Genomic DNA, 27,137 nt, shown 5'->3' on the forward strand with positions numbered 1-27,137 from the left:
ATACTGTTTTGGGTCATAGTTTTAATATCCATCCACTGTTTTTTTATTGTGGAACATTACCATATGTATTCACTATTGCAAGATACTTCATGAGTTGGCCTCAAATCCCTCAATAACCTAAAACATGGTTACAAAGAGTGTACACAGCAGACAATACTTGACAGAACCAATTATTGAATTATAACCTTTTGGAGGGTGCTGTATTCACATGGTAAGTCTGAAAAATAAACACTAAGCACCTTATCCACCCCTCCCCAAGAAATTTTGAAAACGTACATGTATTGTTTTACTGAAAATCATTTTGCATAATTCACCAATATTGTACATCAAATGCTTTTATTTCACTCAATTTCACTTTAGAAAACACAAATATGCCGACAAGCTCAGTCGCTTCACTCCCTCATTTTTTAGTTTCTTCAAAAATTTTTAGGCATCTTGCCCCCCCCCCCCAAATTTTGTTGTTGCTGCGTACAACCTTGATTCAAACTCATTCATACACAAATAGGTTCTGCCTAAAATCTTTTACATTACATCAAGACTGAGTTGATTTAGAACTATGTCATAAAGAATGAGAATTTGGCAGATGTGAGCTAACTCCATATCTGTTTATATCACAAACATAGAAGACAATGTCAATCATGATACGAATGATAAATACATAATCTCTTTTAATGGGTGGGGGTATGGTATACAGGTTTTTTTTTATTTGGTTCATGAAAAATTATATTCTGTACCTGAAACTGAAATGTACCTCAAAACAAATAATGTGGATCTCATTGCCTTAAGTATGACTATTCTCTTTCAATCTATTGCAATGAAATTAAGTACTACTGATAGTATATCGCCACACTCAACTTTACTACAAATACATCACATTAAACAGGACTCTTATGGTGAACATTTACAAGACTGCTCCACTTATAACAAAATTATTCTCATTTAAAATTATCTACATAGAAATATAATGACACACATTACAATCTAATCATGATTATTATAATAATAAAGATACCCGGTAATATATAGGATTTGTTTAGCGCACACATCCACCTTGTTGGGTGCTCAAGGCACTCCTATGTTACCCCGGTTAAGCTAGTCTACCGATTCTGGTGCTCACGGCTTTATGAGGAATTGCTTCCTGCCAGTACCCATTTACCTCACCTGGGTTGAGTGCAGCAGAAGTGGGTAAATTTCTTGCTGAAGAAAAACATGCCATGGCTGGAACTGGACCCACGTCCCCGATTTAAAGAGGAGAGTATTAACCACTAGACCACAACTAGATTTTGAAAGCATCTGATTGGGAAGTGCAGAAGCTAGCATTAGGATTTATCTCATGATTGTTTAAAAACTTTTGAGTGCACTCATAAAGTAAATTCAAGTTAAGATAAAACATAAAAAACAGGTTATCTTAAGGCAGCTGATAACCTTTATAATATTAGTTATAACCACACATAATTACAAATAAATGTAAAATGAAATAAAAAGGGGATTGCTTTGCATGATATGCGATAAGGAAAGACGACAATGTCTGTTCATGCAGTACATTCCTTTAATCAGGATATAAAATATAGATATGACACGATCCTAAATCCCACAGTAAGTATGTATGAAAGATTATGAAAGATTATACCTTTATCTTGTACTGATTTAACCTTTTTGTGTGTATTTACTTTAATCAGTTTTTATGTGAAACAATATAAAAGCATTTGTAATTCAGCCTTTGGCTGCAAGAAATGTTTTGAGTTATCAATAAAGACCACTATTATTATTTATTATAACATGTTCAGCTATATGTAAGTACATAAAAACTATATGACAAAAAATACAAATCATACTGTTTGAATATTCTTTTCAAGGCACATTTCAAATCCCAATTCACTCCCAACTAAATGGAGAATAGTTTAATATTCTCAATTGTGGGAAGATCATAAAAGATCCATAAAATGGATTCCAATTTCACACAGATTTATAACATTGTCAATGTCTTTGCCTATGCTTTGTTTCTGGCTATGTACATTACAAGTGACAGTAATCATAATCTCGAACAAAAAAATTCAACAAACAGGAATATGCAAATACAAAAATAATGGAAGATAAATCACAGCTTCTTACTTACTGGCAGCACAACAATATTTTTTATATTTGGCAGATATAAGCTTGCTAAAGCAGAATTTAATCAAATAAAATTAACAAGTGGAATGCCTCTGGCTGTCTCACCTAGCATCACATGATTCAATATAGCAGCAGTGCTGACTTTGAAAACTACTATAAAATAATTATTCACAAAAAACACCATTCATAAAATGATACAATACTACGATCATTGACATTTGACCTTGATCATGTGACGTAAAACTTGTCAGTGATACTTGATTACCCCTATATCAACATTTTATACACTATATCTATAAACTTTGAAAGTTATGACAGGAATCTAATAATTACCTCTAAAATGGCTTAAGTTCAATGACCTTAAATGACCTTTGACTTCGGTCATGTTTTATGAACTAGACCAATATACTTACAGAGTTATGATGGTAATTCAACAAATACCCCCAACATGGCCAAAGTCCATTGACCTTTGACCTTGGTCATGTGACCTGAAACTCGCACAAGATGTTCAGTGATACTTGGTTACTCTTATGTCCACGTTTTATGAACTAGACTAATACACTTACAGAGATATAATGGTAATTCAACAAATACCCCCAACATGGCCAAAGTTCATTGACCTTAAATGACCTTTGACCTTGGTCATGTGACCTGAAACTCGAACGGGATGTTCAAAGATACTTGATTACTCTTATGGCCAAGTTTCATCAATCAGATCCATAAACTTTCAAAGTTATGATGGTAATTCAACAAATACCCCCAACTTGGCCCAAGTTCATTGACCTTTGACGTTGGTCATGTGACCTGAAATTCGCACAGGATGTTCAGTGATACTTGATTACTCTTATGTCCAAGTTTCATGAATCAGATCCATAAACTTTCAAACTTATGATGGTAATTCAACAGATACCCCCAATTTGGCCAAAGTTCATTGACCCTAAATGACATTTGACCTTGGTCATGTGACGTGAAACTCAAGCAGGATGTTCAGTATTACTTGATTAACCTTATGTCCAAGTTTCAAGAACTAGGTGCATATATTTTCTCTAAGTTATGATGACATTTCAAAAACTTAACCTTAGGTTAAGATTTTGATGTTGATTCCCCCAACATGGTCTAAGTTCATTGACCCTAAATGACCTTTGACCTTGGTCATGTGACCTGAAACTCAGGCAGAATGTTCAGTAATACTTGAATAACCTTATGGCCAAGTTTCATGAACTAGGTCCATATACTTTCTAAGTTATGCTGTCATATAAAAAACTTAACCTTAGGTTAAGATTTGGTGTTGACGCCGCCGCCGTCGGAAAAGCGGCGCCTATAGTCTCACTCTGCTATGCAGGTGAGACAAAAATCATTGCCTTCATAGGCAACACCATGGGTGATTTCAAATTTGGTGTTGGTGTTGGTTTTGAGAGTGTGAAAAAGGCTGCCGATCCAAGCTCTAACACAGAGCAGGGTTCAGCACGATGATATCGATCGCATTATCCATGACATCATGCCTCTCTTGATCATCTCAACATCACCTAAGAAATCTCTATGATGAAACTGAAATCAGAGAGAAATTGCAGTAAAATAATATCATACAGAATGCAAAGTCTTAAATCACATCAGTAATCCAAAAGTTAGTGTTATTGCTCATTAAAATCATTTTAATTCTTGGTTTCTTGATGTGATTTACGACTTTGCATCTGTACGATAAGATTTTACTGCAATTTCTCTCTGATTTTAAGACTTGAATGTATAAAGCTCCGACAATTTGTACCCATCTAGCTAATTTGACTGTGATGAGTCATTCTGTTTGTGAGCTTGAGATCACCAACACCAACACCAAACTTGAAGTCCCAATTTCCCTGAATCCTACAGGTTGGTGCTGGTAAATGGGGAAATTACACGCAGATCGTCAACACCAGCTGTAATGCTTGATTCAGCAAACAACATTCAACACCAGCACTCAATATGAACTGCCGGAAATACGTCTTATTTACTGAGGTCAATCCCAACACCAACCTATGACCTGTCACTTGTCAATGGTGTTGCTACAACACCAATACTAGATTTCAATACAATACTTGAAATATCCCAATGTAAGTTTAACAATACATACACCTGACCTGGGTTACTGTATGCAACATTCACAAATAGTTGATTATCACTGATGCATCTGAAAATTTGTTATATACTCCAGAACAATGGAGAATTTATTATATAAAAGCAACTATCTGATAATAAATAATCTAAAGTTAATCTAGGTAAATATCATTATCGCTGATACAAGGCAAACAGAGATGAAATGCAAGTCATAGGGCATTCATGCGAGGACTTGATTTTGAACCAGTAATTGCCTTGTTCAGGAGAAAACTTCTATCTGTATTACTTAAGTACAAACATATTGCACCTCCTGTTCATGGTCCAACACAGGTCATAGATTGGTAATGTAATAAGGTTTATCATAATCCCTGATAACCTCCCATTCCCCCTCTTTTGGATTGTTCCTGTCTGTATGCTAACTGAAGATCTTTAAGGTTTGCCTCTAACATGTTCACTTCATCCCATCGACCAGCTTCTTGAGCTTGATTTAAGTAACTACTGATAATGTTCATTTGTTGGATTAAAGGATCATCAGACAAAGCCTGGACAGTATCCTGACTAACTGCACTTGGTTTCCAACCTGATGGTGGATTATTCAATTTCCCTTCACTTCCACTGGATGTCAGCCCTACCATCATTCCAGCACCAACCTCGTGTGCCTGCTCTTTTAATTTGTTCAGCAGACCCCAGCTGGACTTTCGTTCATGACCTCTCTTAGGGCTGTCTAAGAGTTTTGATTCTGCTTGTTGTTGCGCCCTCTGTTGAGCTGACTTCTCTAATGCTAGAGCTTCTTCTTGCATCCTCTTGGCTCTTGCTTGACGTTCTTCCTCCAGTCTCTTAGCAATGGCTGCTTTGCGTTCTGCTCTGAGCTTGATAACTTCTTCTTCAGATGGTAAAGGTTGAAGCCCAAGCATGTGGTCTTGCAGGAAGCGAACAACCTCGGTCCGGATGTTTCTCCTGAGTTTCATCTGAGCAGAAGACAATGTCTTTTCTGTCCCTGAACCAAGGGAGTATATCTTTTTGCTAGTAATAAAATGTTGAAAGATACAAATCTTATGTTGTTTTCCCAACAAAGGTAAAATACAAACAGATTCATTCAAAACTTGAATACTTGAAAAGTGCACCTTCTATTACTGTTTATCATAAATATAGAATACATTTTATGAAACATAGATGTGTAAGTGGGTTACTAGATGGATTGACAAGGCTTTATAACAAGTGTTTAGTGAATATTTAATTTCTTTGATAACCCAAATTTGTGCTGCCAAGCTCACATGTACTAAGGATGGAGTCATCATGACAATTTGAATGAGATTCCAGTATACAAATGATGCCAGCCATTCTTTTGGCTACCCTAAAAACTATTTTTTACAGAAAAGTCTTATCAAGTCTTATCAACCCATCGCTGAGAAACATGGCCTAAGAAACCACTAGAAGAGTAGATGCAAACATTAATAATATTATCTTTCCACTATTGCCAAATGCCTACAGAAAACTTTGAAAAGATGTGCTTTGAAATCAACTGAAATAAAAATACAAAATTTTGACCCGTTTAAATCAATATGCAACTCTACACCAAAACCAAGTTGACATACCATTGACTTTTCTATTGATAAAAGCCATATACAACAAGGCAAAAGCGATTTTGTGTCTCGCCAACCTATGAAAATAACAAGAAATATCGTGATTTGTGAGGGCACGCAACAGAATTGTATCAAAACTTTATTGTGAAACGACTGGGATGGAATAACACTTGTCATAAGAGTCTTGCATGTAAACTTTACTGTTGACCTGAAAATGTATTTTCACTTTACCATGTGACCTCCCACTGCAGCATAACATGCAGGTCGCCTACGTACATCTACCATCCAAGTTTGGTTGAAAAGTGACTTACGGTTGCGGAGTTAGGTGTCATAACAGTCTTGTATGTAAACTTTAACGTTGACCTGAAAATGACCATTGACCTTACCATGTGACCTCCGACGGCAGCATAACATGCAGGTCCCCCAAGTCCATCTACCATCCAAGTTTGGTTGAAAAGCGACTTACGGTTGTGGAGTTATGTGTCATAAGGTTTGTGACGGACGGACGACAGACGACGGACGGACGACGGACGGACGACATTTGGATCCCTAAGTCTCGCCTTCACCTCTGGTGGGCGAGACAAAAAGGAGCTGTAATTGTGTCTTACTATAAATTTTCTGATTTAAAAATTTAGTCTTTCTGCATATGTAAAAAGAATTTACACCAGGAAAAACATATTGCTGATACTTCAATTTAATAGACAATAAACTAGTAACCCCCTCAAAATGATACTTCATACAAAATCCTTTGATGGGGTTTTACTTACCTTAAGAGATCTAGAGCATCAAAATATTTCAAAAGCACTGTTCTTTCTCGTTCTGCTCTTTCATAAGTATATTCCTCTTCACCATTTCTAAAATGATAGGGAATAACATGTGATAACTTTTAAGATTAAATAAAACAGTTAATACTTGCCATATACCATTAAAACTTAAATCATTAAGATGACTGTTTTGATAAGGAATGTAATCAATCATCCATCATTTAAAATGTTCTCTGCTCTTTTTTCAGTCAATGGGGATCCAAACCAAACCAAAAATTGATTTAAAAGAAACTGGGAAAACTCTGAGAAGCACATCTAGGTTAACATTTTCAGACATTAAATCTAAAGAAAATAATATTTCTACACTTCCTTATCTTTTCTATATTTTTAATACTAAAAAAGTGTAATTGCTACACCTTTGGGGATTGCAAATTGGTCACATAGTTGTACCTGTAACATAGGGTAGGGTTAACTCCTCTTTTTGCACCAATACACAAAATGAAGAATAAGTCATTTTTTCAGATGTTTACCCAGAATTATATATTTTCTCTTAAAGAAAATGCTATCTATAAATATTTTTAGGAGTAACCCATAAATTCCTCATAAATACAAAAAAAAAATAGAGAGAAGTCTTTACTGACTGCGTGATATATTTTTGTTGAATAAGATTTTCTTCTTTTTTCTTTTTTTTGGTCTGCTTTCTTTCTTACTTTCACCATTCTGTTATAATTTTTCTTTTATAACGGACAAATCATTTTATCACCTTTAATCTATGTTCAGTTGCAGAAAGAATACTTACAAAATGGATGTAGCAATTTTCTCATAAATTGGAAGTTGTTTTACAATCTGCTCTCTCACTTCAACCATTTTCTGTATAAAAATTAGAAAATTGAAAAAGATATATGTAACTTTAATACCTTCAAGAATCATTTATTTTTATTGAATTTTATTTTTTTATATTTTGAAAATAACATGATAAAATATCAAGAATTCATTCTTCAGTCTTCTCTCTAACTTTACTTATGACATTTGACATCACTTTTCTTTAAAACCAGTGTATATCACTCCGAATCCTGAGATGAAAATCAAAGGAAAGCTCCTTTTCCTTTTGTCATAATAATTATGCATGAGTGAGATTGAGATAGTGGTTTTTTTCTTCATACTTGTAACTCAAATGACAAATCAATGCATTCAAATTATTGATGCTTAGGCAGTGCAAGTTACTGGAGAGGCAAATGAAATGCTACCTTATTGGAAAAGCAAAATTTTTATTGTCATTATTTATTTGGCAAATAGAGCAACACCAATTAAATGGAATTCTATATTTTTAGAGCAAGGCCAATTTTCTACAGTGCGTATAAAAAAAAAGTTTACACTTTGAAAAAACCCTGGGAATTAAAAAATATACAACGTATGGGTAATTTTTTCACATATAATCTTGGGTTTGGGTCTCATCTATACAATGAAAGTAAAAGTTTTGTTAGAATGTTACACTTGAGTGAGCACTGTCCATTTGTGTAAAGCTCGCAGAAATCTGTTTGCGCAGAAATGCTCATTTTCATGCTGTGTCAAGGGGAAGGGCAAAATGAAACTGACCCTGCAAAACATTTCTCATACATTTCCCTTGCACTTTTAGTCAATAAAAAAAACGGACACATTCAAGCATTTTGTAACAATTTTGCCACCCAAATTGAAATTTCAACACTTAGTAAGCGCAACCTTTACCCTTTTTGTGCCAGCTGGTTCTGATGACATAACTGAATCTGAATGAAAGTTTATATCAGACATCTCCATCATTTTTTCTCCACACTTTTCCTATGCTTGGCAATGATTAACTCGAATCTCACAAAATGCAGCAACTCTGATAGACAATATTTTCACCAACTGTATCCATAATGATTTCGATGCTGGTATCTTGTGCTCAGATATATCAGATCATTTGCCAATTTTTTGTGTTAATAAGGGTGATTTTGTTGATGACAGATCAAACAACCAAGCCTCATTTAAACGATTAATCACAGACCAAAGGATTTTGACCTTTCAACAAAATCTACTGCAAACTGATTGGCAGGATCTGTACCTGCTAGATAATCCTGATGAGTCCTATGAATATTTTATTCGTATATTCACTGATTTGTATGATCAATGTTTCCCTCTCGTCAAAGTGATAAGTAAGAAGAAAAGCAAGAAACCTTGGGTTACTAGTGGTTTATTAAAGTGAATCAATCGCAAAAATAATCTATATTCCAAATATGTCAAAACGCCAAATTATTCAAATAAAACAAAATATGTTAGATATAAAAATGTTCTTGTTAGGACGCTTCGCTTAGCAAAACAGGTATTTTATGACCACCTATTTCAAAGTGTTAAGGGAGATATTAAGAAAACTTGGTCACACATCAATTAATTATTGGGCAGGGGTAAGAAGCATTTGATCCCATCAGAGATGTTCCATGAAGGCTCATCTTTATTGTCTAGTAAGCATAAGGCTGAATGTTTTAACAAATATTTCATTGGATTGCCTGCGAAAATAAGTAGAGAAATTCCAACAGTACCAGTCTTTTCATGAGTATTTAAAGCCAAACATTGATAATACTTCTCTGTTTCTTGAACCAACTGCTGTCACTGAAATCATTAATTTTGTTTCATCACTTAAGTCATCAAAGTCAAGCGGTTCTGATGATATTGCCCCTAGGGTTGTTAAGGAATGTATTCATTATTTTGTTGAACCATTGTGTGTTATTTTTAAGAATTCTTTGTCACATGGGATAGTCCCATCGAAGTTAAAAGTGGCTAAGGTTGTTCCTGTTTTCAAAAAAGATGACAAGAAGAATATTGTTAATTACAGACCTATAGCTCTTTTGCCAATATTTTCTAAGCTCTTGGAGAAGATTGTTTACAAGCGATTGAACAGGTTTTTGTTGGAAAGAAACATTTTGATCCCTCAGCAACATGGTTTCCGAAAACACTTCTCTACTAGCATGGGTGTTTTCAATTTATTAAATACTATTATAAAATCATTTGATGATGGTAATTTTTGCCTTGGAATTTTCCTTGATTTGTCCAAGGCATTTGACACGATTGACCATGTCATCCTTCTTAGTAAACTTGAGCACTATGGAGTGCGCGGAGTAGCATTGGCTTGGTTCCAAAGCTATTTACAAGATCGTACACAATATGTCATGGTTGATGGTGTTAAATCGCAATCTGGTAATATTCATTATGGTGTGCCCCAGGGTTCGGTACTTGGTCCTTTGTTATTTTTAATCTATGTCAATGATATCATTAACTCATCAAATGTGTTTTTGTATTCTCTGTTTGCTGATGACACAAGTTTACTATTGTCTAATAGAAATTTTGCTACTCTTATTTCAGTTGCAAATGTAGAAATTAAAAAGTTACTTGCATGGTTCTGTTGTAATAAACTTTTGCTAAATGTTAAGAAAACTAAATGTATTATTTTTCGATCACAAGGCAAAATTATTCCAGACGTTGTCAATATTCTTGATGTTGGGGGCCACAATGTTGCTCGTAGTGAGCATATTCAATTTCTAGGAGTAATTATTGATGAGCATTTGACTTGGAAACCCCATTTAGAATCAGTGTGTACAAAGGTTTCTCGAGGTGTAGGTGTTATATGTAGGTTAAGGTGTGTTTTACCTGGGTCTATTCTAAGAATCTTATACACCAGCATTGTGCTTCCCTATCTGACTTACTGCAATGTTGCACGGGGTAATACTTTTAAGACTTACATTGACAAACTAAAAGTTTTACAAAAGAAAATCATAAGGCTCATCACCAATTCGACTTTCAGACACCCTAGTAAACCTTTATTCCTTCAGCTAAAATTGCTCCCTTTTGACGAGTTAGTTGCATTTAATTGTCTGATTTTCATGTTTAATCTTCATTTTTGCCCCCAAATTTGCCTACTAAAAGACTTATTTCCCCTTAACTCTCAGATACACAATTACAATACACGTCAACATAACTTTATCCACCGACCTTATGTAAGAACTAATGTATCCTTAAATTCTTTCATAACAACCTGTATCAAGGAGTGGAACAGGTTACCTTCTGATATTAGGAACTGTACAACTCTTTATCGGTTTAAAGTGCAATGTAAAAAATACCTCTTTGACAATCTTTTATCTTAGTTAAATTAGAAAGTTTTTTTCTTCCGTAGAGTCTATTATGTTTTACAGGTATCTCGTAGTTGGCCACCCTAGTCATGTGTGTTTGCGTGTGTGTGTGTGTGTGTGTTTGTGTTTATGCTGACACTTGTTTAATGTACATTTTGTACATATTTGTAGTCGATATATCTGTTTATTATGTATTCTCCTTTGTCATTTTATACATTTAGATCTACATCTTATTTAGAGGTATAGGGCCCCACTCACAAGCTGTGCTTCTTCGGGGTCCTAGAAAACCGTTCATATTGTATCATGTATTCTTTTGTACCATCTGATCATTGATTTGTACTCGTAATATGTCTGGTTTTTGAATAAATTGAACTTGAACTTGAAATAAAAATCAAGCTTAAGCCATTCCATGTAAATCACAGCTCAGTGTAAAGCAAATATCGTCACGATGGCCTCGGTGTGTGGGGGAGTAGGGTGGGGCAAAAAGCACTCTTCAAAGTGTTTTGGGCAAGGAAACAAGTCAAAAAAGGTAAAAGATATCTTCAAATCGATTTTACTAGCTAAATTCCACGTGTTCTTCATGATTAAGGTACTTTTATTCGCATAACTATTTCAGAGTTCTGCGCAAATCATTTTTCACTAACTTTTCAAAAGTAAGTGGTGCTCACTCAAGCGGAAATATTTTTCGACAGTTATATCGTCATTTGCTTAAATGGATCTGTACCAATGTTAAAATTTGGAAAAATCTTCAGGATTTTACAAATTTATACTTTTACAGGATTTTTTCAAAGTGTAAACTTTTTTTTGATACGCACTGTATAAGGCAGATTTTTATTTTACAGCACAAAAGAATTTTTTTTTTTTAAGAGATCAAATCCAAATTCAATAATATGGGCATTGAGGCCAATCAACAGGGCATTGAAGGTCATGGAAATGGATAGCATTATAAAAGAGAAAATGATGTACATGTTCTGGTTACCATCTTATAATTGGTGAGAAGGATCTTTACCTGGTATAACTGTACAATGACTGGTTTGGAATTTCTTTCTCTGACCATCTTCAACCTCTTCTCCATAATGATTGTACAATGTTCACAAACTCTGAGTGTGACTACATCACTCTTCTTACTTGGTGATGATTCAACATCAGCTTGTTTAGAAGATGTTTTTCCTTTGGTTTCAGCTTCTAGCACTTGCTCTGTACACAAACAGGTAACCATGTTTAATCATCAATGGCTATAGGTCACTGGCTATCTCTTCATTAGGTTTGTTCGTTTATTATTTTATGTTAAATTCCAATCACTCATTCCACAATTCAATTAGTTCCTACCTAAACACTATGCCTCAGAATGCCTTGTATTTAACTATTTCACTTAATATTTTCATTTCCATATGTCACAATGCCAATTCCATTCATAAAGAGTGTGTTTTATAAATTTCAGGCATTTAATGGGCAAGTATATTCCTAAGGCATAGTGATAACAATAAATTTTATCTCTTATGATGTTGCTTTTGAGTGTTTGACATAGCAACTGAATAAAATGAAACTGAATGGTTTAGGAGAAATGTGAAGCTTTTAATAGTTGAAGAGTTGATGGGAAGGGACATGCCAATATCTTTTATATCAAGCTATCTGATTGATGATTGGCATGATAATGTTACTGCAGAGGCGTCGATCCTAGGGGGCAGGGGGCGGGCAATCGCCCCACCAATGAAAATATTGGGTGGGCAAACATATCGTTTTGCCCCCCCCCCATAATTCTGGATGTGCAAAAATAAAATAAGATTGTAATGTTACACAGAAATCGGATAGCGAGATCGAGATACACAACTTGCTCTTTATTCAAAATCGTGCTAAAAATTTCCGCTTTTCAGATTGGAATATAAAAATTTTCAGCTCGCGCTTTGCGCTCGCATCATCTCTTTAGCAAAAACACATATTTTTCATGATGAAATAGGTGAACAGAATGTGCTGTTTTCAGTTCTAGACCTAAATAGAACTCCCACTTCGATTCGCAATAATCGTTTATTAGATATATTTCTTGTTCTTTATTAAAAACATCCATTAAAATGTCAATTTCTTTCAGATCGAAATATAAAAAATTTCAGCTCGCGCTGCGTGCTCGCATCTGTTGTTCTTTCAGATACCCATCAATTAATCATTGAAAAATGCTTAGAATATCAAGCTTTTAGGTCAGAATATAAAGAAATTTCAGCTCGATCTGTATCCTCCTCATGAGTCACTATACAAGCAGTCCTAAACGGGTACCCTTTTCCTGTTTTCAGGTCAGTATACTAAAAAATTGTGCTTCGTGCTCGCATTTATTTCTTTCTCATGAGTCATATATAAACATATATATATATATCTATATATAAAGGCCCATGTGTGTGAGTGTGTGTGAATGAGTTTGTTTGTTTTGTGTGGTCGATCGCCTTTGAAACGTTGTTTCATGATTTTGCCCCCCAATCTGAAAAATGGATCGATGCCCCTGTGTTACTGAAGTCATTTGCTATAGGAAGATATTTGGCTAGGGCTAAACACGCAATTGTGATTTAATGTCCTTCAAATTTTCACCATTACATTTTCTGAATCACTGATAAACCCAACTTCAAACAGTGAAACACCTTCAGATCATGACATTATAGATTTTCATATCTTACAGACGTATACAAAAACCTAAACACAAACATATTGCTCACCACAGAAAGGGATACCAACAAAGTTGGAGCACTTGTTGCACATAATGCTACCACACAGACGACAATGATGACGCCTTACAGCTAAAGAGAATTTATCACCACAAGATGGGCAGAACCTTACATCAGAGTCTTCTGCCCAAGGCACAATGGTCTTTTCATATACTGTGAAGAAAACAAAAGTTACTAAGTTTTGTTTGCTTTGATAATTATCACAAAATCAATAAATTCAAGTTGCTTTTATTACCTATTTGGGGGTTTGTATCTATGATTTGGGTTTAATGTTTGTGTACACTAATAGTGCTTTATTTTGTTCATATCAAATTTTTTAGCAAGATCTTTTTCACTTGTGAATATCTTTTCTCACTGTTTTACATTTCAGATTCCTAGAAGCGCTTTCTTGTTTTGTCCACAGTCCCCTCCCCCCATTTCTTTCACAAACACACACTCACCCTACGCTTATAAACCCCATACTGTAATTTCCTTAAACTTCAACGATGTAAAAATAGAAAGATTAAATGAGAACAAAGTTTGAAATTTAATATTTATTTTATGAGTAATTCGGAGGGAGAGATTACAGGAGATCCCGCCCGCGCATGCGCAGTCATCATTCAAAGCATCAAATATGACTCCTGATAAAACAGCAAGAAAGATTAAACTAAGATGAGAACAAGTTAGAGCTAATTTCGCCCTTGAGTAATGGGAGGGAGTGGGGGGCCTGTAATCTCTCCCTCCGAATTACTCATAAAATAAATATTAAATTTCAAACTTTGTTCTCATTTAATCTTTCTATTTTATTTCGTAATTCTCCTGGAGAAATTACAGGAGATTTCAAAGCTCAGGAGGCATATTTGATACCAAAATTACTCCAAGTCACCACCCTGGTGTAAACACAACATAATACCCCTATACAACCGAGAAAGAGGCACTGCCTAACAAGGAGGCTGAGAAGTCACTTTTCTGATCCAAAGCCTTATGGTAGAATTGTTGAAAAGTTTTGTCACTAGTCCATCCAGCCTGTCTGAGAATAGCAGCGATGGGAACTTCTGACCTCTCAGCTGCTGACACCGACGCAGCCCTCGTGGATTGCGCCTTGTAGATATCCCAGCTGCAGCTAGATTTACTCTTATCCTCCCATGAGGCTTCTGATAGCTGATAAAAAGGAACTTTTCTGATCCCCTCAGACGTTCTGTTCTTATGATGTTTTAGATAATGAAGAACACACAGTCGTTTATCTAGAGGGTAAGCTTCCAATGTCATATCTCCAGTGATATGCCCTGGTCTGTCTTGTTTAGTAGTTGACCAAACCAAAACGTAGCTCCACTACTAGTATCTTTAAGAGTCATATGCTCAATGTTTAACTGATGAAGCGACTGCACCCACTGCACTGAGGTTAGTGCTAAGAGGGTGACAATAATTTTCAGGCTCAAGTGCTTGAGGCTAAGGGTTTTCGCAGGTGCTAGCTTTCTTAAGTGTTTCAACACAAACGTCCCAGATATGAGTGTACCTGGGTTTGGGTGGTCGAAGTTGAAAGGTTACTTTCATAAAGCGGTGCACTAAGGGATGAGTTCCCACTGTAAAAGGACCATCTAAAACTAAAATTTTAGACAAGGCACTTCTTGTAGTGTTCAAGGTACTATAACCAGCTCCGTGTTCAAACAACTTGTAAGGAACTCCAATAAATGTCTACTGATGATTGAACATAACTCCCAACGTTTGTCCAAACAAAATTTTTTCCATTTTCTTCTGTAGATACATATTGATTTTTAGTAGCGTCTCTCCATGAAGACATTATGATCTCCGTAGTCTTTTTATTCAGTCTCTTTAAAGGTTTCCGGAGATCCTGCAACATATAGATCAATGTGATCCCAAAAGGGATGAGTGACATTTGAGAAAGGTAAAGTTAGTAACCCTTTCCTCCTCTAGAATTCTACAGGTTTCCCTATTGTCATAATTTGGAGCAAGGGAAACCGAGACTGTGAGGGCCAATTTGGGACAACTAGTAAGCCCGTAGCCTTGTCATTCAGAATTTTCTGCAAGCAACTTGGTATGAGACAAAATGGTGGGAAGGCATAAAAATTCAACTTGGCCCAGTTTAGGGAGAATGCATCAACCAAGAATGCACTAGGATCGGGTTGCAAAGAGACATACCTAGGCAATTGATTATTTAGTCGAGATGCAAATAAGTCAATATCTGGTGAGCCAAAGTAATGAGTAAATTGGTTAAATGCTTGCTTATCCAGTGTCCACTCTGTCCTATCATTGAATTTCCGAGACAGCTTGTCAGCTTCTACATTTAGCTTGCCTGGAATATAAGAATAGACAGCCAAATATGTCTCTCTAAACACCATTTCCAGATTGTTTTTGCAATTTCATTGCAACTACATGATCTATGCGTAGTAGGATATGGCATTTTTTCACAGATGTACAAAAGGACTTTAGTCCGAAAAAGGCTGCCTGTAATTCAAGATAATTAATCTCATTATTCTTAGCTTTGACAAGCTCCTCGGCATTCCATCGCCCACCTGTGCTAGAATTTAGCTCTATACATGGAGCTCCCCATCCCGAAACACTTGCATCGGAGTACAACTCCAGGTCCGGTTCTTATCTCTGAATAGACGAGTATACAATGTGTAGGTTTGCTATCCACCATTCAAGATCGTACCGAACTGCCTGCGAGAGTTGCATGGGTCTATCAAAATGGCTTTTGTTAATTTTCGGTGCTACAATTTTGTCCAATTCCAAAGCCCAATAGAAAAGAGGGCCATATTGGGCAGCAGGGAATGTTGCTACAATATTCCCAATTGTTCTGGAGACTGCTCTAATACTAGGCAAGTTAGTTTGGAGGAGGTCTAAGCAACACTTTTTAACTTCATTTACCTTGTCAGAAGGGAGTGTAATGGACATATTCACTGAATTAAGGACAAATCCAAGGAAAGTAATTTCCTGTAATGGTTTGAGTACCGACTTATCAGGGTAAATAATAAACCCAAGCTCTGATAAAAGGCCAACCGTGGCATCAATTGCCTTGTACTTGGCCTTATTGTTACCAATAATGATGGTGTCATCAAGATGACCCACTAAGATGTGATTTGCTTGGTGCAGTGTGGCGAACACTGGTTTCAAAATTTTGGTAAAGAGCCGTGGTGCAGTACTCAAACCATTTGGTAAATACATAAATTGAAAGAGTGTCTTGCCAAATAAAATTTAAGTACTTTCTATCTGAAGGGTGAACTAGGACCGAAAAGTAAGCATCCCGGAGGTCCACTGAGGCAAGAAAACAATGTTCTGACATTGTGTTGCTGTATGTATGCTATCCATCTTAAAATGCCGACAGCTCATATACTTGTTCAGGTCAGAAAGATCCAGAATAACTCTTAGGCTAAGAGTTTAGCCCATCAATTTTCTTGGGCCGAGTAAAAATGTTGGACACGAACTCTCCCTTCTAATGGGAGCATTGTTCAATCACCCTTTTCTCAAGTGTATAATTATTTGATTTTAATTACTTCAGCTGTTCTGATATGAAAACAGCGTGGGGTAGTGATTGGTATGGTTTAATAGATAAATTTTCACAATCTAATTTATACCCTTCAACAGCTGATGAGATGACGTGATCAGAAGTAATATTTTTTCCAATTGTTTACAAAATGCCTCAGTCGGCCACCAATAGGAAACTTTGAATAATCATTAAGTAAACTCGCCTCTTCAGCAGAAGTAGTTTCTTTGTTTTCTTCGAAGGTGTACCCTACTTTAGGGGAAAGGGGCTGTGGGAAGGCATTCTGCTCTGCGAGCCTGGGTTCTGCCACTGGTCTTGACCCTTGTTCTTGCGTCGTTTCCACTGGGGCTGCCCTAAAAAAGCACCCTCTGGGTTGCCTGACCACAAATCATGTTGGGCTGATTGAGCCCATCCAGATTCACGAGTACTGGTTTTACTCCTGGCATATGGGTGATATGTGCGAGACTTGAATTGCTTGTCTTTCAATAATATTGGCCTCTCATCCCTGTAACTGCCTTTTGTTGCTCACTCAGGTCTTTCACTTGCTTAGCAAGATCATCTCTGAACAAGAACTTGCCCACTTGGGAAGATTTGCACAATGGTGAAAATTTCATATTCATATCAGGTCTGATAAGACGTTTCCTTGTGCAATTTAGCTCAAAATTGACATTGCTGAGCAAAGCGAGGCAATCTTGTTGAGCTTCAGAAATATTCACTGGGTCTAAAGATTGCGTGAATGCTGTCAAACCTTTTTTTTTTTTTTTTTTGTAGTTACAGGTCTCTTTGTCTAGTTTAAGTTTGTCCCAAATGGAAGCATTAACTATTGGCACATTGACCAAGGTTATCATCAATTGCTTGCCCCATCTCTTGGGGCTGGGCAAATTAAACTTAGCGGCTAATGCCGGTATGCTTGGGCCTTAATTGGCCCACATCACATTCACCTTCCCCACTCTCGTAATCTGGTGCTTGTGAATTGTCATCAGACATGGACCTGACCTAGTTGCGTGGAACTGAAAATTCTGATCATCATAACCATAATTATATACTATCATCGTAAAAAGACTCAGCCGCAGACGGAATATTACCTTGATAATGGCTGACCTATGCCTGGGGAGTAACTGGCTCCCTGACTGGTTCTGAAAAGCCTGGTTCTCCAGTGCTTTTAATAGTCAAAAGCGATTCTAATTTAGTAAGTCTCTCCTCAAACTCAGAGTGTGAAGTTGAGGGGGGAAGATTTATTCTTTTTGGGCTTGGCTTTTGATGGTGTCATATCGGTTCCTATGCCCGAAGAGCCCGACGGAGATTTTATATCTCCTTTATCTTTATGTTTTTTGACAATTTTATTGGGCTTGGCTTTCAATAGTGCCATATCGGTACCTATGCCCAAAAGCCCGACGGAGATTTAATCATATCTCCTTTATCATGAAGTTTATTCGACGAAGTCGAAGACGTAGACTTTTGATGCGAAGCTGGTTGCTGGCTCGCGGAACAGGTCCCTGCGCCCGGCTTCGCCGGCGTCTGGCCCGGTGGAGAAACCGCACTCCGCTACGACTGAGTCGCCGGCGGGCTGGTATCCACATTCAAGAGATCACGATTCATAATCGTATTTTCGTCAGGAAATACTTCAACTCGAACCCAATGTCGATGTCAGAAGGAGGTTGTTATAGAAAAGGGTTCTAGCGCATAATTCCAGCAACCAACTCGAAGAAGGGGAAGAAAAAACAATTTTTATCTTACCCCAAATGGCGGAAAATGACTGCCAAATCAATGCTGCGAACGTAATGACTGCGCATGCAGAGATGCCAACCTAAAGGGATGGTTGTCAGGAACATTTACCATATTTGTCAGGAACAAATGGGAGTTTCTCAGGAACATCCCGCGAAGTAGCATCGTTTATACAGGGATGCCACTAGCTAGGTGTCCTCCAAAAATACTGAAACTCATCGCGGGCCGGGACAGTGTCAAAGAAAAAAATTTAGGGGGGTCCACCTTTAATTTTGGGATGGACACATGTCACAGGTAAAAAATTGGACAAGCAAAAAAAAAAAAAAAAAAAAAAAAAAAAAAAAAAAAAAAAAAAAAAAAAATTTGGAGGGGGGGGGGGGGGTCTGCCCCCACCTCAAATTTAGGGGAGGGGGGGGAGGACCAAGTGGCTTCTTACCTTGTTGTGATTGATGACTTTGAAGTCAATTAGGTTTGAAAAACTGACGGTAGTTAGTTGTGTGTTTCTCATACATGTAGAACGCTAGACCAAAAGCTTCAGTCTCTGTATTTTGGTTGTTCAGCTGAACCGCGTTGGCTCCACTCACCAATACATAGACTGAAGAGTTGTTGGCCCGTACATTAAGACAACGTATCAGCTAACCCATGGAGATCTGGGCTAGCTGATACGTACGTAACCCAAGGAGCTCCGGCCCGCTTTTCGGGCCGGAGCTCCCCGAGTTCCGTATCAGCATGCAGCAGTAACGTTAGATCTAACATTCGGCGGAAACCCGATTTTCGGATCGTTTTTGGTACATCAAATGTCACATTATGAAAATATAATTACATCCAAACTTACGAGAAAATATATAAAATTAAGAAACATCGTACCTTAGACCGCAGTTACCGCTAATTCCTTTCAAATGATGATCAAAACTTAGTCATCCTCGATTCCTTCGTTGGTCATCGTAAGTTGCCATCTTGGATGACGTCATCATCTTTACAATCGTATTTACCAGTCGCTATTATACCGCGATTCGTGCCGCTGATTTGTGCTTGTCTATGTGCGTGCGTTCGGAACTTGTCGCTCGCATTGATTGGCCAGGATATCGATAATTTTAATCAGAAAGCCTTGATAAAAGCATAACTCAATGAACGTAGTAGGCAGTGCGCGCGTTTATAAATTATAGTAGAGAAACTCCCGTTGGTTTACCGTTGGCCACACACACGCTGCATGCACGATACATGTATACACACTACACGCATATACATGCACAATACACAATACACGCATATATACACATGCACAGCAAAGCAATACACAATACACATGTATTGTAGTTGTTTTTTCCGTAACCTTTTTATTGTTGCCGTAACACCGTAATTGGAGGAATAAAATCGGAACAAATACGGCGAATCCGTAACGGTTGGCATCTCTGCGCATGCGCGGGCGGGATCTCCTGTAATTTCTCCAGGAGAATTACGAAATAAAATAGAAAAGTTTGAACCAAGGCATAAACTTCTAGAGATCTCCAGTCAGGAGATCTATTTACATGTTCCATTTAGAGTACATTGACCAAAAATAAACAAAATGGTTACTTTTATGTTCTACCTTTTCTTTTAGCTTGATCACTCCAAGGTGGTCCATATCTGATAAGCTTCTCAAGTCTGATGACAAGCTTGTTGATTTCAACAACTGTTCTATCAATCCTATCACTGCGTATCCGCCTCAGAGACTCAAAATGACTTCTAGATGCTCCTGATAGAGACAAAATTATTACAATTTATCAACATGTGTGGTTAAAGGAATAATGAACAAATAGACTAAAAATAAATATATCAGTATGTAATAAACCATTTTGTAAGGGAAAACCACATAAATAACAACTAGCTAACACATTCAATATGCAGGTAACTTTGCTCAAATCAAATCTTTCGGAACTACGGTGATGATGATGATGATGATGATAAGGATAATGACGATGAAGATGTTGATGAAGACAACAATGATGATGAAGGTGATTGATAGTGATGATGGTGATGATGATTGATAGTGATGATGATGATTGATAGTGATGATGATGATGATGATGGTGATAACAATGATGATTAATAGTGATGATGATGGTGATAATGATGACAATGATGATGATTGATAATGATGATTGATAGTGGTGATGATGATGATGGTGATAACGATGATGATGATGATAATGATTGATAGTGATGATGATGAAAATGATGGTGGTGGTGGTGGTGATAATGATGATGGTGATAATGATTGATAGTGATGATGATGATAACGATGGTGGTGGTGGTGGTGATGATGATGATGGTGATGATGATTGATAGTGATGATGATGATGATGATGATGGTGATAACGATGATGATTAATAGTGATGATGATGGTGATAATGATGACAATGATGATGATTGATAATGATGATTGATAGTGGTGATGATGATGATAACGATGATGATGATGATAATGATTGATAGTGATGATGATGAAAATGATGGTGGTGGTGGTGGTGATAATGATGATAGTGATGGTGGTGGTGATCATGATGATGATAATGATGATAATGATGGTGATAACGACGATGATGATGATGATGATGATGATAATGATTGATAGTGATGATGATGATAATGATGGTGATGATGATGATAATGATGGTGGTGGTGATGATGATGATGATGATGATGATGATGATGGTGATAACGATGATGATTAATAGTGATGATGATGGTGATAATGATGACAATGATGATGATTGATAATGATGATTGATAGTGATGGTGGTGGTGATGATGATGATGATGATGATGGTGATAACGACGATGATGATGATGATGATGATAATGATGGTGGTGGTGATGATGATGATGATGATAATGATGATGATGATGGTGGTGATAACGACGATGATGATGATGATGATAATTGATAGTGATGATGATGATAATGATGGAGGTGGTGATGATTATGATGATGGTGATAACAATGATGATGATTGATAGTGATGATGATGAAAATGATGGTGGTGGTGATGATGATGATAGTGATGGTGGTGATGGTGGTGATGATGATGATGATAATGATGATGGTGATAACGACGATGATGATGATGATAATGATTGATAGTGATGATGATGATAATGATGATGGTGGTGATGATGATGATGATGATGATGATAATGATGATGATGATGGTGGTGATAACGACGATGATGATGATGATGATTGATAGTGATGATGATGATAATGATGGTGGTGGTGATGATTATGATGATGGTGGTGGTGATGATGATGATAACGATGGTGGTGGTGGTGGTGATGATGATGATGGTGATGATGATGATGATGATGATGGTGATAACGACGATGATGATGATGATAATGATTGATAGTGATGATGATGATAATGATGGTGGTGGTGATGATAATGATGGTGGTGGTGATGATGATGATGATGATAATGATGATGATGGTGGTGATAACGACGATGATGATGATGATGATTGATAGTGATGATGATGATAATGATGGTGGTGGTGATGATGATGATAATGATGGTGGTGGTGGTGATGATGATGATGATGATGATGATGGTGAATTGGTGATAACGACGAAGATGATGATGATAATGATCGATAGTGATGATAATGATGATGATAATGATGACAATGATGATGATTGATAATGATGATTGATAGTGGTGATGATGATGATGGTGATAACGATGATGATGATGATAATGATTGATAGTGATGATGATGAAAATGATGGTGGTGGTGGTGGTGATAATGATGATGGTGATAATGATTGATAGTGATGATGATGATAACGATGGTGGTGGTGGTGGTGATGATGATGATGGTGATGATGATTGATAGTGATGATGATGATGATGATGATGGTGATAACGATGATGATTAATAGTGATGATGATGGTGATAATGATGACAATGATGATGATTGATAATGATGATTGATAGTGGTGATGATGATGATAACGATGATGATGATGATAATGATTGATAGTGATGATGATGAAAATGATGGTGGTGGTGGTGGTGATAATGATGATAGTGATGGTGGTGGTGATCATGATGATGATAATGATGATAATGATGGTGATAACGACGATGATGATGATGATGATGATGATAATGATTGATAGTGATGATGATGATAATGATGGTGATGATGATGATAATGATGGTGGTGGTGATGATGATGATGATGATGATAATGATGATGATGATGGTGGTGATAACGACGATGATGATGATGATGATGATGATGATGGTGATAACGATGATGATTAATAGTGATGATGATGGTGATAATGATGACAATGATGATGATTGATAATGATGATTGATAGTGATGGTGGTGGTGGTGGTGATGATGATGATGATGATGATTGTGATAACGACGATGATGATGATGATGATGATAATGATGGTGGTGTTGATGATGATGATGATGATAATGATGATGATGATGGTGGTGATAACGACGATGATGATGATGATGATAATTGATAGTGATGATGATGATAATGATGGAGGTGGTGATGATTATGATGATGGTGATAACAATGATGATGATTGATAGTGATGATGATGAAAATGATGGTGGTGGTGATGATGATGATAGTGATGGTGGTGATGGTGGTGATGATGATGATGATAATGATGATGGTGATAACGACGATGATGATGATGATAATGATTGATAGTGATGATGATGATAATGATGGTGGTGGTGATGATGATGATGATGATAATGATGACGATGATGATGGTGATAACGACGATGATTGATAGTGATGTTGATGATAATGATGGTGGTGGTGATGATTATGATGATGGTGGTGGTGATGATGATGATAACGATGGTGGTGGTGGTGGTGATGATGATGATGGTGATGATGATGATGATGATGATGGTGATAACGACGATGATGATGATGATAATGATTGATAGTGATGATGATGATAATGATGGTGGTGGTGATGATAATGATGGTGGTGGTGATGATGATGATGATGATAATGATGATGATGGTGGTGATAACGACGATGATAATGATGATGATTGATAGTGATGATGATGATAATGATGGTGGTGGTGATGATGATGATAATGATGGTGGTGGTGGTGATGATGATGATAATGATGATGATGATGGTGAATTGGTGATAACGACGAAGATGATGATGATGATGATAATGATCGATAGTGATGATAATGATGATGATAATGATGGTGGTGGTGATGATGATGATAGTGCACTGGTGTTGATGATGATGATGAAGCTTGATAGGGATGATATTGATAATGATCCAATGGTATCTCTGAATGGGATAGGGGAGAGTGATGTTGATGATGTGGATAAAGTCAAAGTAGATGATATTTGGGGTGATGGTCAATGCTGCAGTTCAAGCTATTGTAAGAATTATATCCAGTCAGACCACAGGTCCCTAGGCTAATGAGCAAAAAGGCCAGATTCATCCAAATCATCTCGTGGCTGAATCCTCCTCCTTGCAAAATCTTGTGATTCGTGAGATTTTCTTTCTCTAAGAATTTACCTGTTTTAACCTCAAATTAAATGAAATATTATTACACGATCAGATAGAGTAAACGTTACTCTTTCATATTGGTCATTTACTTTGTATACAATATTTTGTTAAATAAGTAAATTTCTGGCCTGAAAATGTGCCTAAAAACTGAATTTTCTTCCTCTGTTTTCTTTTGCAAATTGTGCAAAACTTTTTATTTTGAGCCTCAATGATATCTATATCACCATAAAGCTGAACATCTGTACTTTCTCACAATGCCACTCTTGATATGCGGCACCTTTTAATCGGGTCAAGATCACACTTTTCCCACCTCTCTTGTGTTCTTCCTCCGCTAAGGTCGGAGATCAACGGCGCCGTTGGAAGGGCCGCAATTCATTTAAGACTCTAAGTTGCAATCATGAAGTACTGAGTAAGTTTTGACGAGTTGTGTGGAGGTTGCGTAAGAAGTACAGAATAAGCGTATGTAATTGGGCTTTGGGTTGCAGCTAATACGCCCAGGAGGTAAAAAAGGACCGACTCTACAAAAAGAGCAGGGGTAGATTCAAAGCATGGTCCAAACTGCTTGGTGTTGGGATTAGCTTTAACCCGCTGGATAAGGTTCTGTCGGACAGGTGCTAGGGCTGGACAGGTAGCAACCAGATGTTCCACATCCTCGCAGGCTGACATGCACAGACGACAGCAATCATCAGGTGCTTTGCCAATCTTGGCGAGCCGGACTTGGGTCAGATCCCGGGGGGGCCACTTACATTGACGAGTGGATACCATGCGCGACCAAAAAAACACGTAAAAAGGATGTCTTTTTCAAGATGGGGCACGTTACGTACGTAACGTGATAAGGGTGTCAAAAACATAAAAATATTGAAAAAAGGGTATCTATTTCGGTCGGAAAAATATACGTGTTTAGGGTCAAATATGCGGGGATGATAAAACAAAATCAAAATGTTTTATAAAGGATGTCCTTTTTGCCCCAACACTACGTGTTTAGAGTCCGATTTGCGCGAGGTGTGGAAGGTGGGGCCGTAATAAACCAAAATAATGGTGTGTAAAGGTAAAACCGACGACCGACGGACCCGTGACATAACAATAAAATATCGCTGTACTTGTTTAGGGGTTCATTTCAGGGAATACTTGCCAATAGTATTTGTTTCCAATACTTGTTAAGGGGTGCATTTTCAGAATATGGAAAATACATCGCTGTACTTGTTTAGGGGCTCAATTCTGGGAATACTTGCCAATAGTATTTGTTTCCAATACTTGTTAAGGGTAGGGTTTCAAACGCCAAAACTTGTTAAGGGGTGCATTTTCAGAATATGGAAAATACGTGTTAAGGGTGCTTTTCGAGACCCCGTGGTCGCGCATGGTATCCACTCGTCAATGGAAGTGGCCCCTCCGGGGGTCAGATAGACTTGACAAGAGATCTGGGCACGGATGGTGATGGCTGACCGCAGACTTGGATTGTACCACCAAGGTACAAGACGAGATTTCTGAAATTTTGTACTTGCATGAAATCCATAGTTCTGATTGGCTGGATAAGGTTACAGAACAACAGGCGCGGGGTATTTGAGGAGATTACCACATGGGAAGTGTGACCTTCCCACAAACCCAGGCACTGGAACCGTTGGAATTTGCCATTGTGTGGTCTCTTTGACCAATCAGAGTGCAGTATTCTTGTTTTCAAGCTGCTTTATGTACTTGGCAAATGAAAAGTGTGATCTTGACCCAATTAAACCAGTTCTTATTTTGAAACCTATATCATTTCAAAGCATACATATTCAGCTTTATCATGATATAAAAATCATTTTGTCTCAAACAAAAATAAAGTGTGAAAATAGCAGCTTTTGTCAGGTGAAAATTTTTTTTTGTAGCATATTTTAGATCAAAATTTTAACCTATATTACAAAATCTTTGAATAAATCCAAACACATGACCTGAAAGAATGATTCTTCTTCTTTACAATGGTACCAAATTCATGAAATTTGATGCACAATTAGAGCAGCAATGACCGAATGAAAAGAGGTGTTTTGGTCCGCATCAAGCTCATTAAATATGCAAAACATCTCAAGTCATGAATATCACTTGGATGAAAGAAGCCACTTTCTTGGGACCTGCAGTCTGACTGTATCCAACTGTGTAATAATGAAAAAACAAATACCTAGCTCTGGATTATCCCAAGTAAAAGGGTCTGAGCCAAGCAGTTGTAATTTCTTGGGAGATCCTTCTCCTTGCTCATTTCTGGAGACATCACTGAACTGTTCCTCTGATCTGCTGGTGATGAGATTCTTAGCTTTCCCAAAGAATCCTTTCAACTTACTTAGTACAACCTTATCTTCACTACCATGAGCAGCTACACACAAAAAAAATCAAAATAATTAATCATGATAGTTCAAAATACAAAATAATCTCCAAATAAGTTTATGAATAATTAGACAAGTCAAAAGAAGGGATTTTTTCCCTCAAAAGATTATTTGGTAAATTATAGTAATGGATGGTCTTGGAAAATAGAATATCAATGTATTGATCAAGATATTTTATGATGTATTTTCTTTTGTCTTCATGAATATTCAAAATTATTTGTAAAATACTTCAGATTTACAGGACAATTAACAGTCTATCAGAAACAACTACATTTTTCTTTCAACTGCAACTCTCAATGACAGTTTGAAAAATATGCAAATTAAAATATACACGTAATTTATATTACTACAACTGTATGTAAAACTGGTATGTTCTTTCTTTCTTCTTTGTTTTCCTTCATTTGTAACCTTGAGGTCCAAGATGGCTTTCATGAAGTCTTTGAATTATATTATTCAAAGGTGAAATTATTTTCATCAAACATACTTTCCACATGAGATTGGAGTTGATAAACAGAATCAAAGTTTTGAAGGCACATTGGACACAGGAATCCCTCATAAATTGGGCTATCATCAGTTGCTGCCATGCCTGCCATCTTAACTGTAAA

At 36.9% G+C, this 27,137-nt stretch overlaps 1 protein-coding gene across 2 annotated transcripts; it reads right to left on the minus strand.

Annotated features, from left to right (window-relative positions):
- Nucleotides 1-27,137, minus strand: LOC129255351 (rabenosyn-5-like). Of its 2 annotated transcripts, XR_010293183.1 has the most exons (9): nucleotides 27,017-27,137; nucleotides 26,331-26,522; nucleotides 20,195-20,341; nucleotides 13,389-13,550; nucleotides 11,699-11,886; nucleotides 7,350-7,420; nucleotides 6,554-6,640; nucleotides 2,896-5,226; nucleotides 1-2,579 (listed from the first exon to the last, which is right to left on the minus strand). XR_010293183.1 is itself a non-coding variant. In XM_054893713.2 (8 exons), the coding sequence occupies exons 1-8, from the start codon at nucleotides 27,123-27,125 to the stop codon at nucleotides 4,563-4,565; spliced, it is 1,620 nt and encodes a 539-aa protein (XP_054749688.2). In that variant the 5' UTR covers nucleotides 27,126-27,137; the 3' UTR covers nucleotides 1-4,562. The 2 variants fall into 2 exon arrangements, 1 of the variants encoding a protein (XP_054749688.2); XM_054893713.2 differs by having other exon boundaries at nucleotides 1-5,226.

The sequence above is a fragment of the Lytechinus pictus genome, chromosome 3 (assembly GCF_037042905.1).
Source record: "Lytechinus pictus isolate F3 Inbred chromosome 3, Lp3.0, whole genome shotgun sequence".
NCBI classification, from domain to species: Eukaryota; Metazoa; Echinodermata; class Echinoidea; order Temnopleuroida; family Toxopneustidae; genus Lytechinus; species Lytechinus pictus.

Bases quoted from the DNA above. Each gene is read 5' to 3' on its own strand.
- LOC129255351 (XM_054893713.2), bottom strand. From the start codon at position 27,125: ATGGCAGGCATGGCAGCAACTGATGATAGCCCAATTTATGAGGGATTC. The intron at 20,342-26,330 runs GTATTTGTTTTT...TGTCTCTATCAG, and splicing joins TTGGGATAATCCAGAGCTAG to GAGCATCTAGAAGTCATTTT. The intron at 13,551-20,194 runs GTAGAACATAAA...TTTTCTTCACAG, and splicing joins TGATCAAGCTAAAAGAAAAG to TATATGAAAAGACCATTGTG.